This window comes from Lagenorhynchus albirostris, chromosome 1 (assembly GCF_949774975.1).
Source record: "Lagenorhynchus albirostris chromosome 1, mLagAlb1.1, whole genome shotgun sequence".
Taxonomy (NCBI): Eukaryota; Metazoa; Chordata; class Mammalia; order Artiodactyla; family Delphinidae; genus Lagenorhynchus; species Lagenorhynchus albirostris.
Genome location: NC_083095.1, coordinates 112494832 through 112510083, shown reverse-complemented (window position 1 = coordinate 112510083; position 15252 = coordinate 112494832). Strand labels below are relative to the sequence as shown.

The 15252-nt window shown below is 35.6% G+C and overlaps 1 protein-coding gene across 2 annotated transcripts in view; it reads left to right on the top strand.

The window, feature by feature from the left end:
- WDR72 (WD repeat domain 72) overlaps positions 1-14596 on the top strand; it is a 195625-nt gene extending 181029 nt beyond the window's left edge. The window contains exons 18-21 of one of the 2 annotated variants that reach the window (XM_060169314.1): positions 3629-3733; positions 9229-9260; positions 10422-10469; positions 14506-14596. In XM_060169314.1, the coding sequence (XP_060025297.1) occupies positions 3629-3733; positions 9229-9260; positions 10422-10430 (146 nt within the window). In that variant the 3' untranslated portion in view covers positions 10431-10469; positions 14506-14596. Of the gene's footprint in view, positions 1-3628; positions 3734-9228; positions 11595-14505 lie in introns of those variants that run through there. The other variant, XM_060169307.1, reaches the window with a different exon arrangement.
- Positions 14597-15252: the final 656 nt, after the last annotated feature.

Here is a 15252-nt window from a genome sequence, read left to right as displayed (position 1 = left end):
AATATTTTGAGGTATGTGATGAATAAATGGAACAGCCTTACATCTTTCAGTGGTAGAACTGTCAAGAAGTGTTCGTCTTTTTGCCCCTCGCCCCCCAAATGCAGACTATTTCAGAATGCATTACAGAGGAAATAAACAGTTGATTTTAAGTTAAGGGTGAGCCTAGCAACCATTTGCACTGTATTGATGTCAAAAGTACCTCTCTGCCAAGCTCTAAAATGCATCTTCAAAAACTACTGAAAATATCCAAGAACTTTAGTGACGAACTACAAATGGACTTTAGTATTGATAAATAAAAGTCAATATGTATAGTGAAAGGAGAGCTTACTGTGATAAATGGGCCCACCATCAGTAAAGATCAAATTATTGACTATCTACGGCAAGGAAAAACCTGTCTATAGCTAACTTCTACAGGTGAGGAGAATTAGCCACAACAGCAATTCAAGAAAAGCTCAAAGAGACATGTAAGGAGAATTCATTAAAAATACATACAAAAGTAGGCAGTAACAGTCTGTTAAATATATCTGTGACCCCAGGCTAATGTATTTCTTTGGCCAGGCCTGGGTTCACACCTTCCCTCTCAAGGAGATTTAATTTAAATTTCACTTCCCAACAAACCCTATTGCAGGGGAATTACCTCTGCATTCCTAAAAACCATGTCACTCTTGGAATATTGTCTCTAATGCTCCTACTAGTTACTTTGTATTATACCTCAACTAGATCACAAGTTGTATGCGGGCACATTAAAAGTGCTTCGTGTTTTTTGTCCCTCACATGGTCTAGCACAGAGCTCTACCCATAATAACGACTAGATCAATATTTGTTGATTTCATCAGTTTTGAAATTATTCATTTACAGAAGCCTAGGCCACACATCATGTCAGAGTTTACTGATGAAACATCACAAGAAACACCCAAAAGAATAATTGCAAAGATTGGCCTATCAAAAAAAAAAAAAGTGGAATGGCAGTAATTAACCTCTCCAATGTCTGTTGTTCCCAATTGACAGAATGTAGGGATTTCTTCCACAATAGATTTAATTGGATACTCTATAGACTACCCAGTAAAAAAATGGCACATCTTGTACCATCTCAAATTTGGAAGCTAAAGTGTAATTAAGCAAAATATCTGAAGAACAACGCTTTCTACTCTCCTACCCCCACACAAAGCACACCCTCCAAAATCAGAGGTGGAGACAAAAATAGCTGCATGGTACCTTATACTGTGAGTTTAATAAAGATCACGCAGTTAAAACTACATCTAACTTTCCACTTTTCTTGAAAGATTTGGTATGTCAGTTTATCCTGGGACCACTTTATTGCCACTAAAAATGGTTGCAAGCATTGACTTCATTGTTCTAATACCATGCTCTCTTCAGCTCTTTGAGGCCCCTGTGTCTAGAAGAGCCTTTTGGAGGAATGAATAGATAAATGAATAGATGCAAGTTTTAGATGAAAGAATAGTGTATGGGATCACAAGTGTGATGCAGCTGCCCAAGTAAACACAGATGCTACTCCATTCGTTGTTAGTAATAGATTTAGTTGTATGGTTAATACCCTATTATAAATACCAATGTAAGTATCTCAGAAAATTAACAAGGTATATAGAGAAAAAAACCCATTAAAGCAGTCCAGAAAATTCTGACCAATGTAATAGTACTCTGCAACTTTGATGCATTTAATTATTCCACTTAAACCTTTCACAAAAATCTATGGATTCAAAAATAATCTGTAAGTATGATCTAAACTGAGGAAAACTAAATTAAAGGCAGTGACACCAAAATAACTACTTAGGCCATACATACTACCCATACATACTACTTAGGTGTCTCCTCCCAAGTCATGGACTAACCCACACTACTATTTTGTAAATATGCATCTTTTATCTCAAGTGGGCCTAACAAGAAACCGAGCAGATCAGGTTGAAAGTAACTCAAAGCACATAACCTCCTGGTTCGGGAGGACATCCAGCATGGCACGTCTGCTTCATTTATTTGTTCATCCATTCACCCATTGCACAGATCCTTCAAGAATACTTTCCATAGCCCAGGGCATACAGAGGTAAATAAAACAGACATGGTACCTACTTCCATGTTTTTTTTTTTCAGAAAACTCAAATGCAGAAAAGGAAACATTTGGTATGTTTATTCAAAATCAGAATTTTGTATATTTTTTCTCATATTTTGTTCCCATACAGAAAGTTTTAGAAAAGCAGTGAATTCAAATGCTATGCTTGCCCTTCCACAGAAAAGAGCAGCACTATCTGTGTTTTGAGAGGGTGGGTAAAACTGGCAAGAATATTTGGACCAGAATCATGTTACAAGTCACCTTTAAATCTGTATATGTGGGACTCAGGTTATGGTCACCACTGTTATGCACAGTCCATGAAAACAAGACAAGGAGTCTGGGAGGTGTGAGCTCTCCTAAGGTTGCTTTGGACCTCAGGCGGCCCTCCTTTGCATCATTTATCGAATGTGTGAAGCAACACAAGCTTTAGCCTCTGCATTTGCTCCCTTATCTCCTAAGGGAGGCTTACGAACAGCGGCCAGGCCCACTCCCCTGGGCCAACAAACACATTATTTCTTATAAATATCTATGTTAAATATATATAAACATATTATGACTTATAAATCTATATTTTCTCTATTGCATTTATGGCTTATAAATAATATGTTGTGTGTGTTATCAAGAACTGAGAAGACAGTGGTACTTCTCACCACAGCAATTTGTGATAGACAAAATTCAATTTTGTTTGGCTTCAGACAAGTAAGTATGACATAATTTATATTATTGAAGGCTTGCTTTGTTTTGTTATTCAGAGTGTCTTCATGAAGACCACGTCTACTTTTCCTGACAAATGATTCCTTGAACAAATATAACAGGGAAATATGTTACTTGTGGAGAGAATTTAGACAAAGTAGTACAACTCGTGGAAAAATGTGGAAACTTAAGTCTGTGTTTCTCTAACAGAGCTAGTAGTTGTGTTTATAGGAAATTTTAGATTCCTACGTTGGCTTCTGTTTCTGTTCATAATTCCTACTCAGAAAATATATCATGACTGAAGACCTACCATTCAAAACACCAGCCCTCCTTATTATCATTTGCAACGTATTGACCCTATCTTTTTAAAGTTATTCTTATAGGGGTTTTTGTGTTTGGAACAATAGTTTTTAATTTGATGAAAGAGAACCAAAATGCATAAAAAGTGTTCATCCACTGTGATTTGTGTGACAAAAGGAACCATTGCAACAGCATAGAGCTGGTCTAATTGAACAGCCTGATGTTCTTCCTTCTGTGTCCTGTTGCTGTTAATTGACTATATTGTTTTAGATTTATGCATTAAAAATACGATTTCTACTTCGAAGGGATCACTTTGTTACTTTGTAGCTTTTAAGCTGATGCCATGAACTTATTTTTCTTCTAAGATAAAGTCTCATCTATAGATTTTTCAACTAATTACATGTCTGCCAATACATACTTAGAGGATACATTTTATTTCAATTTATTATTTGTGTTTACATAGTGTGTCCCTGGAAATATCTGTGGAAATGAAAGGAAATGTTTAATGGTGTTTATTACTACTTTTTCATCGCTCTCTTTCTCTTTCTTTGCTCTCTCTTTTTTTAATAGCTCCAGTCAGTCCGGTCAAGCATGACAGCAACTCAAACTCGGCAAACTTCCAAGACACCGAGGACATGCCTGACAGATGTGTCTTGGAAGAGTCTGAGAATCCAGGTGAAAGCCATTTAAAAATAGTCAAGTATAAATGATAAATTTGACACAGCTTTGGGGTCCTTGGAAGAGAGTGGGGGGAGAGGACATTGTAATGCTGTTTTCTCTTAGCAGCTGCACTGTCAAATTAATGGTCACCTCCAGGGGTCACAGTGTGGAGCTGTTATCTTTTCCTCTTTCATCAAGAATTCAGCTGGAGGAAGTACAAAGGCTTTATGACTGAGAAGGGAAGCTGACACTATTAGTTCATTATCATCAATTTTAGGCTAAAGTGGTTAATAGGAGCAGAGATTGGAAACTGGAAAAATGGCAACATTTTAAATATTTCAAATAATGGGATCAAGTGGAAATGGAGAATTAGGGGGAAAAGAGAAACAAATCGTCATCATTACTATCTGTTTTACCTCTCTAAATACAAACAGAACTCTAAAGGGGATGAGAGGATTTTAGCATAACAGTAATGAACGAATGGACAGTGTCAACTGTTTAGAACAAAACAAAATAGTAACCCTTCCTCACTCAATAAGATTTACCCTATGTCCAAGTTACTAATGTTTGTATTCTCTTTGTGGGAAGAACAGACAGAAATGTGCTGGAAGGATATGTCCAGGAATGCTTAAGCATGAATTTTTGTTTTTGTTTTGTTTTGAAGCATGCCTTGTCTTAACAACTAATTAATTAAGAGAAAAAAAATCTTGTGAGAGTTGAACGACAGTTCCTGGTTCACTACAAAGCCATAAGGTGCTAGAAGATGCCTTATTACCATGAGCGAAAGAGTTAACTATCTTCCCCCACTGAACGTTTTTCTTGCCTGTTTTCTCTGGCCGCTGTGTACTCTCTACCCCCTCACATCTTTGTGTGCTGATCCATGTATCAGATTTTTGATTCATCCTCTCTGTGGCCTGTCAGCTTAGTTAAGAGATTTCCAAATCTTGTAGCCTTCGCTGACAGGGGGCAGCTGCAAACAGTCCCCTGATCCTTCCCCGAGGAGAGCTACTGAGATTTAATTTTCAGTGAAAGGTGCAGCCTGCAATCTATGTCAGGTCCCCTAAGTCATCTCGGAACCCCGATAGGCCCAGTGGCAATGGCTTGTATTTCAGTCCCCTCCACTACACCAAGATTCCTCAAAAGATGAACTGCTGCTGGATGTCTGTTCTCAGCCACACTTCTGCTTCAGAATCCATGGAACTGAGAAATGGCATCTTTAGCAATGAAAGAAATTTTTCATTAGCACATTAGCCCCAACCCCTGCCATAATATCCAAACGACAAATGTAGATGTGTCCCACGTGAAAAGGGAGCGGGTAGTGGTAGCATCAGATTTCTATTAAAATTATTTTTAAATTACTTTTAGTTCTGACTAAAATTTTGTCTAATTTTTACTAGGTTTTTAAACTGTTTTAAAAACAGTTTAAAAACCTAGTTTTTAAACTAGGTTTCTATCAATCATTTAACAGGCAGTTAAATCCACGAGGCAAGTTTTTAACCGAAGTGTTCATTGCTTTGGGCAAGAATAGATCAGCTTTATACTGTTTCAAAAGTAGAATAAATTTCAGTCATCCCTCAATATGAGTGGAATTGTAGTGAGGTTCAAATACAGCATAGTCTATTTGATTGATATAAACAAAAGGATATATCAAAAAAGAAAGATTAGAAAATATAAGTGCTGATAAAGAACCTTAACTTAAAAAGTGAGTACCATTCTATACATTGGACATCATTAAACTGGTAATAAAGAATGAATTACTCTGGCTTTTTCCTCTGTCCATTCCTGCATTTTAAGACATCTTGCCTTATAGGCCTAGAAACCTCTGGAGAGTTCACTACTGGTCTCACTGCCTTCCACTGAGAATTTGTGGCTTGGTTGTCATGGAGACATCGTATTTCTCCAAGAATTGCTCATATTGATCCGTGGCCAGGCGTAAATGGCCAAGCGAGTGTGAGGAATAAAGGGGGCTGGGCAGTCCTATAAAATGACCAGGGCTTGTGGGTTGGAAATAAGCTCATAGCAAACACTTAGGTAAAAAGAAAGAAGCAGTTTTATTTTGTTTCAAGATTTCTTTCTGCACTTTGGGCCATTGTCTTCCTTCTCTATGAACTGAAAGAAACTTGTTAGTCACTTGTCATGTCAGATCTTTGGTGCTTGTCCTGACACAGCTGTCAGCCTTCCAGCTCTGTGCAGTTCAGGGACACACAACAAAGAGGCAGTGACATGAATTATTTATTGCTCCTTGTGTGGATAAAATTCTGTGATAAGAAATTAAGACACTTCTGACAGGGGTGCTTGTTTAGTAAGAAAGATTTTGATGAGAGAGTGCAGTTCCTTGAAGTCTGAGCATTTGAGAGGCAAAATTCTTAAAACCGAGCATGAAGGAAGATTTGTGAAATTGGTGGCATGGTAGGACTTCCTTGTACTGTGAAAATATGACTGTCCACTTCTCAGCGTCCAAAAATTAACTTCAAAATATCAAGTCATTCAAATGTAGGGCCTCCAAAACTATAAACATTACTTTGGTTGTTTAGCTAACTCTATTTACCATGCACAGGTGGTGTTTCTCTGGAAAGCATGTTTAACCGCCTTTGTTAGAAGAAAAAACAAAATTTGGGATTTTTAAATGGTAAGCTTTGAGAAGATGTTCTCAAACCAATAGAACTGCTTCAGTAGCTAAGCTTATAATTTCATTAGTATAGTCATTATTTCTTGTATGGAAAGGAGTGTATTTAAATATGAATGAATTATTCTTACCATTTTCACCTGGAATATTATCACTCATTTAAAATTCTTTTTAACATTTTCATGTACATGCAAAATCCCCTAGTTACAAAGTTGAATGTGGTCAGTCTTTTGGCTTTAATGGATATTGACCTTACATGGTTTTTATCTATGCAATTCTAAATGACTAATATATTTATTACATCATTTTTAATTAATAGCCCAGTTGTTCAAACAGCATCTGGAAAATGAAAACAAAAAAATCATTTTCCTATTCAAGCACAGTTCAAGAATATTGCCTCATATATTCTTCTCTCTAAGGAAAGATTTCTTGGCAAATTCTCTAAACATCATATTACTTTAGCTCATATAGCTTTATATTGTTCATATCAACTAATTTGCATTTGCAGAGAGTAAGAAACTTGAAGTACAGAAAAACTAAAACAATTTTTTAAAAGATGAAGTTGAAATGTTTTAAATGTTGATAGAGCATTTAAAAATATCAGTAATAAAATAAAACTTTTAGAATTTATATAAAACAGTAAGGTTGACTTTGCAAATTGACTGTCTTTGAATAAAATGGGTTTTGAACTCAGTATGTAGATTGTTTATTTTTTCATTGACATCACTGCTTCTCCAGCACTGAATTGACTAGGATGACCCATTTGTAAATGGCCTGGAGTGTGCATATAGGTCACAATTTAGATACCTGGTGGAGTGGTCATTCACCCAGTCTCTAAAGCGCTCTACCTTATTCATCATGCCATTGTGATCTCTTTATTGGTTCAAGCTGTATACCCAGGTGGGTGCCTGCAGTCCATTAAGGTTGGCAAAGCACCTTTAGACCAGAGCATTCTTGTTACTCTGAGCCAGCTAGTGAACCTGGAGGTCTTGTCTGATCGGTTAAGGCCTCCCTCAGCAGTGTCTTTTCTTTGGAATAATTCATTAGCAACGAGTTTTGACTCACAGGTGAATCCCAGATTGAAGTTTCTGGCTTAGACTCTGTGAAGTCTACTGGCTTCTTCACCAGCATTTATACATTCCTGGAACCTGTGGGAATAACTTCAATGTCTAGTAATAGAAGCACTGAGACAATATGTGAACTTGCAGCTCCCTTTTTTGAGTTTTTAGGGCCATTAGGCTTTCTTTCTTTGGCTCTTTAAGGCCTGGTTGCTTTTGAAACTGAAAGATGTTATCACAAAAATAGTTCAGTTTAGTCTTTTGATGGTTAACTTCTTATTAACTAATCCATGCACAGTGATTATAGCTCAATCCCCAATCTCCAGAATATTAAAAAAGTGTTCCTTGCCCCTCATCTTTGTACTCATGATGATAAAAAATTTAGTGTGACATTCACAAATTTTATCCAAGTGTTAATGAGAAACCTTGAGCTTTTATCACCTTATTGGCTTGGAAAATTAAGAATTTTACTTCCTAGTGCACCAGGGATAGTGCACTTAAATATAGCTTCAGCTGAAAATAGTAGTGACGAGAGAGAACTTGGAAGTACAAAAAAAAGGATTCAGATAAGCATTTTTATGTCATTCTGAAGAAGTTTATAATCAGTATGCATCTGCCATTAACAGAACACTTTAGTGGTTTTTATATAGCACGTTATGTAGATCTACATACATCACTGTTAATCAATATTGCATTTGCATGAATCTGATGAACAAAACTAGATTTCTTACAGTTTCCTAGGGGATACTGCATTGTGAAAAGCCAAGGTTTTTTTTTTTTTTTTTTTTTAATACTATTCTGGCTCATGAATCACCAGCAAAAATCAGGTAACAGAAAGTAGGACAGACTCAGGAGTGGAGTGTTGGAGATGGCTGATGATGATGTGCGAAGCAGAAAAAATGTAGAATGTGCGAGCAGCCCATCAATCATAGCCATCAAGAACACACTTCTTATGTTTAGTGGTAAAAAAAACGTTCCAGAAGAAGTAAGAACAATTTCAGTAGTAAAAACATGTAAGCTCCGTCTTCTAGTTGCGTTTAACAATATCAATATTGTAAATAATTTACCCAAAGGGAAAATTTTAAGCATTAATCTAATAACCTTTAAAGGACATAAAATTCTAGGCATATATATGTAATACATATATAATACAATTCTGAATATTGGTTTAGCTAAAGTAAATAATCAGCTTTTTGAGTTTTTGCCAGTAGGAGTGGGAGTTACTATGATTAGTCACAACATTAATATAAATGTGTTTAGAAGTAGTTTACTGAGGCACAGTGCTCCAATTATTCAAATTAATTTAATCAAGTGATCTTTTAGCCTGCAATAATCATCCAAGTAGTCTGAGAAGTATGTGCGGTTTTCTTATTCCATAGCTCAAACCATATTTCAACTGACATTTATAACATTTGGTCCTAAAACTGCAGTTGTGAGTTTCTCTAAGAACAATTCAGCTCCTTGAAATTTACTAATTTCAAACTTGATTCATCTTGTTGACAACTTTTTACCTTTCTTGGTGATTAAAAAAGACCTATACCAATAAGATGTGCAATTAAAATACATTTACCTGAGGCCTGGTTTATAAGAATTTCTTTATTGTCTTAACATTTTATTTCATATAGAAAAAGAAATGTAGAAATTATAGGTAATTCCTTTCTTCCTTCCTTCTTCCACTTCTTCACTTATTTCTTTCCTCATTTCCTCCCTCCTTTCATCCTCCCCACTCTCCCACCCTTCCTCTCTCCCTTCCTTCCTCCTGCCCTTTCTTCTCTCTTATTTCTTTATTTTACCATATAACCCAAGATAATCCGTTTTCTTTCCAGGTGAACGAAGGCATCATTTATGGATAGCAAAGGTGTGCTCCTGCAAGCTGTGCTAAATGGAATCTCATCTGTTGAACTGGATTTGGACAAATTAAGAAACCCCAAACATGCCAGTTGTTTATCATTGTGTATAAGCTATGTTGTTATTAGTCTAGTTATTAGTTTGTAGTAAATCTGCTGATACTTTGGCCAGAGTCATTACCGATGGAAAATATTCAAATTCATCTAATTTTAGAAAATCATTGTCTAAATCATTCAATGCCTCTTACTTTTGTTTGATTATTTACAACAAGGAGTGCCAGCCCACAGACACAAATTTAATACCATTTTAGATTTTCTTCCATTTTTCAGTTCCTGAATTATATAACCCTATTGCTTTTAAACAATGTAACAAACAATGCTTTTAAATTTAATGTTGCTTAAATGTATTTGATCTAAAACTTTACCAAATTTGTTTCATTTGTTAGGTTAGGATATTTTGTCTTAGTAGATGCTTTAATTCAGATCAATCACCCTATGGTAAATCTCATCCTTAAACATGAAATGTCAACAAATAGCCAATTCCATTTAGTCATCAATTAGCCCAAATAAGTGATACACAGTATAATAGGGACCAATCTTGTGCAGTCAAGTTAATTTAGACTTCTAATGACATAGAGGCTAATGTCTTTCGCTAAAGGTTGATCTTGTTGGCCATATACATGTAAACTAGGGAAGGGGAATCTACTGATAGCACATCACAACTGATCTTTAATAAGTAAAAACTCTTGTAGTTCTGTTCCCAGAAAGAAGCTTGACTAGCAGGAATTCTCAAACTAAAATATGGGAAGCAATATAAATAAGAACAGACATAAAGTGCTCATATATTAAGGTCTTTAGTGATCTGATTTATTTGCTGTGATTTATATTGTATAATTCCTGAATTTATAGAAAATCATCAAGAAGATTATTAGTGTGCATATGAATACAAATATTGACTAATCCATAGAAAAATGGAAATAAAGTGTTAAACATATGATATATATCTTTATATATCTATCTAATAGGGAAGTTATAGTCACTTCAATTCAACAAACATTTTTTGGGGCATCAGCATCAGGTTCTGTACAAGGGAGGATGCAGTGGGCAAGGGAGAGGGGGAGATTAGAGAATAGAGCTATAAAATTGAAATAGAATGGTTTCTACCCTTACAGAGCTTATAATTAATGACTGGAGTAAATGAATATACCAGAACTAGAGAGGTGAGTGTGACTGTTTTAAAATAGACAAAAATGTGTGTTCTTTTCTTTCCTAAAAGATATTACTTGAAATTACTTTTGAGTTGTATGTCACTAACAATAACATATTGTTAATATGAATAATGATGGAAAATTACCATCCTTTGAAAAAATATACATGTATGTGTGTGTATGCTTCCCTCACCCCTCTGAAAATTGTCAAAAGACATGTGGAACAAATTTCAAAATAAGGGAAGGTAGCAAGCTAGGCAATGGAACACATTTTCTTGCACGTTGTGTTCTGGCTCTGAAAGCCATTACAAGGAGGACTCCCCAAAATATTATTAATGATAGCAATATCAAATAAGGATATATCCTCTCACAAGGGAAATTTTAATAGTTGAAACTAATTCAGATGCTCAAGTTCTGTTATGTTTATTAAAAATAAACTTCTTTGTTTTTATAGCTATGTCCTATTATTCTTTTTTCAAAGAAGAATAAAAATAAGTTTAAATAGTTGCCATATTTAGCATTTTTTCAGGTCCAAGGAAACCAATATTGAATTCTTGATAAATGTTTTATTATGTCACTAGCTATAGGAAATTAGAAGTAGCATAACCCTGACATTACTAAATGAAATTTTTAAGATTTTTTTGGTAACACAGTTTATAGTTGCTAAAATTTAAAAATTCCTATCGAATGACTAATTAAAATCTTTTATCAATATGAATTCTGGAGACCGACACCATTAATTATCAAAACTTTTAATTCCTAAAAATGAGAGTTTTAGAGATAGACATTTAAATAATGTTCCCTGATATACATGTGCAAGTGTATTTATGACACAGATCCACTAGTCTGTTTAAAAATAATGATATTGACTTACTTTCAACATGTTTCAGGAATTTCTGTTGTGAGGAGAATTTGAAATAGTAAATTGCCACACAATTAAATGGATCACTCATATCGTACCTAGAAACTCAAAACTGACTGCCTCTTAATTAGGTGTTTGTCCCTTTGTATGTACAGTCTTAGGTAAGAGTGGAGTAATTGTATTAGCAAACAAATGTGTTTGTATCCAGAGTCTTCCTTGGCATTGTAATAAGTAAATCATTTAAAAATTACATTGGGCTTCTTTCTTGGTAATAATCTTGGTGATGTTTATGATTATATATTTTCCTCCAAGGAATATCATATTTTCAAATTTGCAAGCCTGGGTTCTGTTATTCATTGTGGAGTTACACACTGGCAATATTGCAATAAGGGAAGAATCTAGGTTTAAGAGCCAGAACTTCACTGCCATGTGTCTAGGCAGCATGTCCTTGCTGTGCATCTCAGAGCCTCGCTTCCCCATCCATGTAGAGAGCTCCCTCAAAGGGCTCGTCCAGAGGCCCTGTACGAGATGGTTTATGGAAAGCAATCTGAACACTGTAAAACACTTCAAATATAAGGTAAAATTTATAGCATTATAAACACGGAACGGTGGCCTCAGGCCTGAAATATTCTGTTGCTATTTTAGAAACTAAGTTAAGGCTACTTTAAACATGTCACTATTAGAAAAACGATAGGAAATATTTTACTAAGTATTAACATTCTATCTCAAGATGGTAGTATTGGGGTATTTTTTGTTTCCTTCCTTGTACATTTCCCTCCAATGTTCTGTATTTAAAAGCCTTTTATAATTATTAATATGAAAATTTTAGAAAAGATATTCTTTCTCTTCAGTCTTTAGAGGGCACATTATAATAATTGAAGTTTTAAAATTTAAGTTTTATGCCAGATGTTTAAAAAGAAGGCTCAGAATATATTAATTCCAATTGACTTTAAAGTCATTTTTACAGAATGGGCTCTTTCACGTAATTTTAAAATTTCTATTGCATACATTTTGATTACACAGTTATTTAAAAGTAGTGCTATATATTCTTTGGTTCTCCACAAAATGTTATTTTACGTGTAAAGTGCTCAAAGTTGTGTCTAATCTCATATGGAAGTCATTACTTTGTAAACATGTACCTAGTTAGCAATGTAAAATACTTTCAAAATGAACTGTGACCAAAAAAGTTGCAAAGTTAAAACTCTCTTGAGTAGATATCTTTCTGATGAAGCTACATGGCTTCCTGTACAATGGTCCCCAGACGACTTTGCACTCTGATTTCATCAACAAGGACCCTACAGATAGCATGTATGAGAAAAACGTAAACTGGAAATTAACAGATCTTCCAGTAAGAGCATGCCACTGGAAACTCCCACCCAACTGTGACCTCTGAAGACAGCATGCGTCACTTCATGTCATTGGCAGGGCAGGGACTGGGGTGAGGTTGTCCTAGTACCGCTCACTCACTCACTCTCACCCTCATCAGACCTTATCAGATTCTATCTTCATTTAAGATTTCAATGTCATGGATTTTTTGCATTAATTTGATTTTTATAAATATTGTGTTAAAATATATTTATCTTGATTACTGATTTTTTTGCCACCGTCTAGCCTTAGGCTCTATTCATTGAGTCTAGGATAAATTCACTTTTATCCCAGAAAGCATAGTGCAGGTAAATAGACTGTGACAACTTCATCATTATGAGCATGATTATAATGATACAAATGGTAAGAAAGAGTTGTTTTAATACCATGTGAAAACTGAAGCCATAGACCATTGAAAATGTTTTAAATGGCTTATTTCTAGTGGTATACAGGGGGAAATGTTGAGCACATAGAGTGCTCCCTTTTGACATTGTTTTTCCAAATGCCCTTTTTTCATTGCACAGACAAGGTTTTCCCATCGTTGTTTTTAGGGATCCTTCTGTCTTCAACTTGTTACTAATTCGAAAGGTAGCAGTGATTTTTTAATTCAAGGATACAAGGTTTTTAACATCAAAGATGACTAGTACATGTTTAGTACAACACTGTGCCTAAATCTGGAAAGTGCCAAATGCCAGCAAAATGCCAATATTCATAACATGATGCAATAGCAGTAACTGCTTGGTACTTGCTTACAAAACCTATCATTTATTCACTTAGCAATTATTTTAATTGCAATTATCTGTAAAGTCATCAATCGGCTTTTCGATCTTGCATGTGTATCTTCTAGGGAGAATGTGTTTCACACAGCCTCAGTCACTGAGCATCATGGCCCTCAGATGATGCCATCCAAGATAAAAGGAAGATCTATGACATGTTCTTGACATATCACAAGTTTCCTTTAGACTTTTAAAGAGATTTCCTGTTAGTTCTGCAGTGGAAACTGCATTTCCTATCAGAAATAACCATTCTTATCTATATCAAAAGAATTCTTACGTTCATGTTATCTCCATTTACATCAACTTATAGTTATAATCAACTGAGGAAACATTTTATTTATTTCTTCCTCTTGTATTTTAAAGCCTGCAGGCTTGGTGGGGGGTGGGGGGAAACTATAGGACAGTAAGATTGAGAGCCTTCATCCTCTCCCTGAGACAGTCATTGTCACAGGGATCAAGTTGCACTTAGGGCTGTTTTGATGGTAAGGAAGATTTCCTTGGATCAGCCCCTATTTCATACAGTCAGTGTATTCCCACCAATCTACACAAAACTGCTCCAGTTTCTACAAGAATTTGAGACAAGAAGTGAGGTGAAAATAGTGAACACTATCACTTCAGTTGTGATTGGGATAGTCAATTAAAGGAACAAATATGGAGATTTCTAAAGTATGTTTTCATAGAAAGTATACTGCAGCTGATGCTTGTTTGGATAGGGGTTGGGTTTTGTTTGTAGTCTTCCCGTCATGTAGGTGGCAGCAACACTCAAGGCTAGAAATTTTCTTTCACAGTCTCTGAGCTCTAGTCCATAGCATATACTTACTAAAAATCCTTGTGGAAGAGAAAAGGTTTAAAGTATAGAGACAAATATCTCTATGCCTTCACATATCGCTAATGTGCTATTTTAAGGGTGTGCTAAAGCTGTTCCCATAATGTGAAAACATTCATCATTTTTCTTAATACAGAAGTCATATTCTACCCTCATACATGTTTGCAGTATTAGGTTCCTGTTTATTTACTAGGATCTTACTTCTTTACCTTCTCTCAGGCTAAAGACTTTCTCTGAAGAAAAAGGAAGAAAATTCTGCTTTATTTCACTACCACCTAAGCTTTCCTGGGAAATGGTGAAAGTATGTCCCTTTATTCTTTGTAAGCATCTAAGAAGCCAGGGTATATAGTAAATGTGGAGAGATTTTAGTTTAGTCATCCAAATAAAGCCATTTTCTCTTATTGTCCTAACTGGAGGTGACTGCATTCAAGTTAGTTCTGTGTGCAAATCAAATGAAGGCTCTGTCTGAGCTGAGAGGCCCAGGGCACCTGAAATTGAGGCCAGAAAACAAACAGAAGGTGTTGAGCCATTGCATTGATGGGGGTCACTGCCTTGAGAAAGCTGCTGGCTCCTGCACCCAGCCAGAAGTGAAACCAGGATGCCTACCTTTATGTAAATAAGTGTGCCCTTCCTTAGTATTGGAAACTAATGAGCAGTGAGATTTTCTTTAATTCCTGGCATTTTGCTAGAACTAGGATATGTGATAGCAAGCATAGGTAGCTTTTGTGAAGGAATCTTCAGTGTTCTTTTTATACAGGGCTGGTCAACGTGTCCAAAATAGCAAGCAAATATATACCATTCCAGGCACAGGTGAAGCAAAAGGTGAGGAGAGGGTTCTATATCTAATATCTTTTAATCTGGTTTTCACTGTTCCTCACTTCTTTTGTTCTTTACATCCTTGATCACTTTCCCCAAATATCTATGTAGTTTAATGCAGGTATTTTGCGTTGCAGCAGGCATTGCACA